The following is a 772-nucleotide window of genomic DNA, read 5'->3' on the forward strand; positions in this document are numbered from 1 at the left end:
TAATCTCCACATCATTGTAGTACCAAAGGTAACATTAACACGTTTGCTGGCAGGGACGCTAGTTCGCGTCGGATATAGTTCGCTCAGGGCACAAGGGGTTCACATTCACACCCGTGTAAACATACCACAATTGTATTGCATGTAAACTCAAATTCAGGGGTCACTTTGAAAATACATTTAAGGATACATACAGGAGAGATGCCATACGAATGTGAACTTTGTGGGAAGAAGTTTCGTCATTTGCAGAGACATTTAAAGATGCATAAAAGAGGAGCACCTTATGAATGTGAACATTGTGGAAAGAAATTCAGACTCAGTCATGATTTGAAAACACATTTGAAGATACACACAGTAGAAATGCCATACAAATGTGATCTTTGCGAAAGAAAATTTAGACACTTAAGCCGTTTGACAGCACATTTAAGGGTACATACAGGAGAAACACCATATGAATGTGATAAATGTGAAAAGAAATTCAAAGACAGTACCACTTTGAAGTCACATGTAAGGACACATACAGGAGAAAGACCTTATGAGTGTGAACATTGTGGAAAGAAGTTTAGTAGAAATGACACTTTGAAAATACATTTAAGGGTACATACAGGAGAGATGCCATACGAATGTAAACTTTGCGGGGAAAAATTTAGTCATTTAGGTCATGAAAAGACATTTAAAGATACATAGAGGAGATTAACGATGTGAATGTAAGCATTGTGGAAAGTAATGTTGAATAGATATATTATTTTCTTAATGGAATAAGTGCTATAAGTAT

At 36.0% G+C, this 772-nt stretch overlaps 1 protein-coding gene across 1 annotated transcript; it reads left to right on the plus strand.

Moving 5' to 3' along the window:
• The first annotated feature begins 13 nt into the window (after nt 1-13).
• On the plus strand, nt 14-684 carry LOC117116280 (zinc finger protein 391-like). Its single transcript, XM_033260287.1, has one exon. It carries the CDS (start codon nt 199-201, stop codon nt 682-684), a length of 486 nt encoding a protein of 161 aa, XP_033116178.1. The 5' UTR covers nt 14-198.
• Nucleotides 685-772: the final 88 nt, after the last annotated feature.

The sequence above is a fragment of the Anneissia japonica genome, unplaced genomic scaffold (genome assembly GCF_011630105.1).
Source record: "Anneissia japonica isolate Jap-2015-1 unplaced genomic scaffold, ASM1163010v1 scaffold230675_len772_cov138_single, whole genome shotgun sequence".
NCBI lineage: Eukaryota > Metazoa > Echinodermata > Crinoidea > Comatulida > Comatulidae > Anneissia > Anneissia japonica.

What these genes read in the sequence shown, in the direction of transcription:
- LOC117116280 (XM_033260287.1), top strand. Translation starts at nt 199, where the DNA reads ATGCCATACGAATGTGAACTTTGTGGGAAGAAGTTTCGTCATTTGCAG.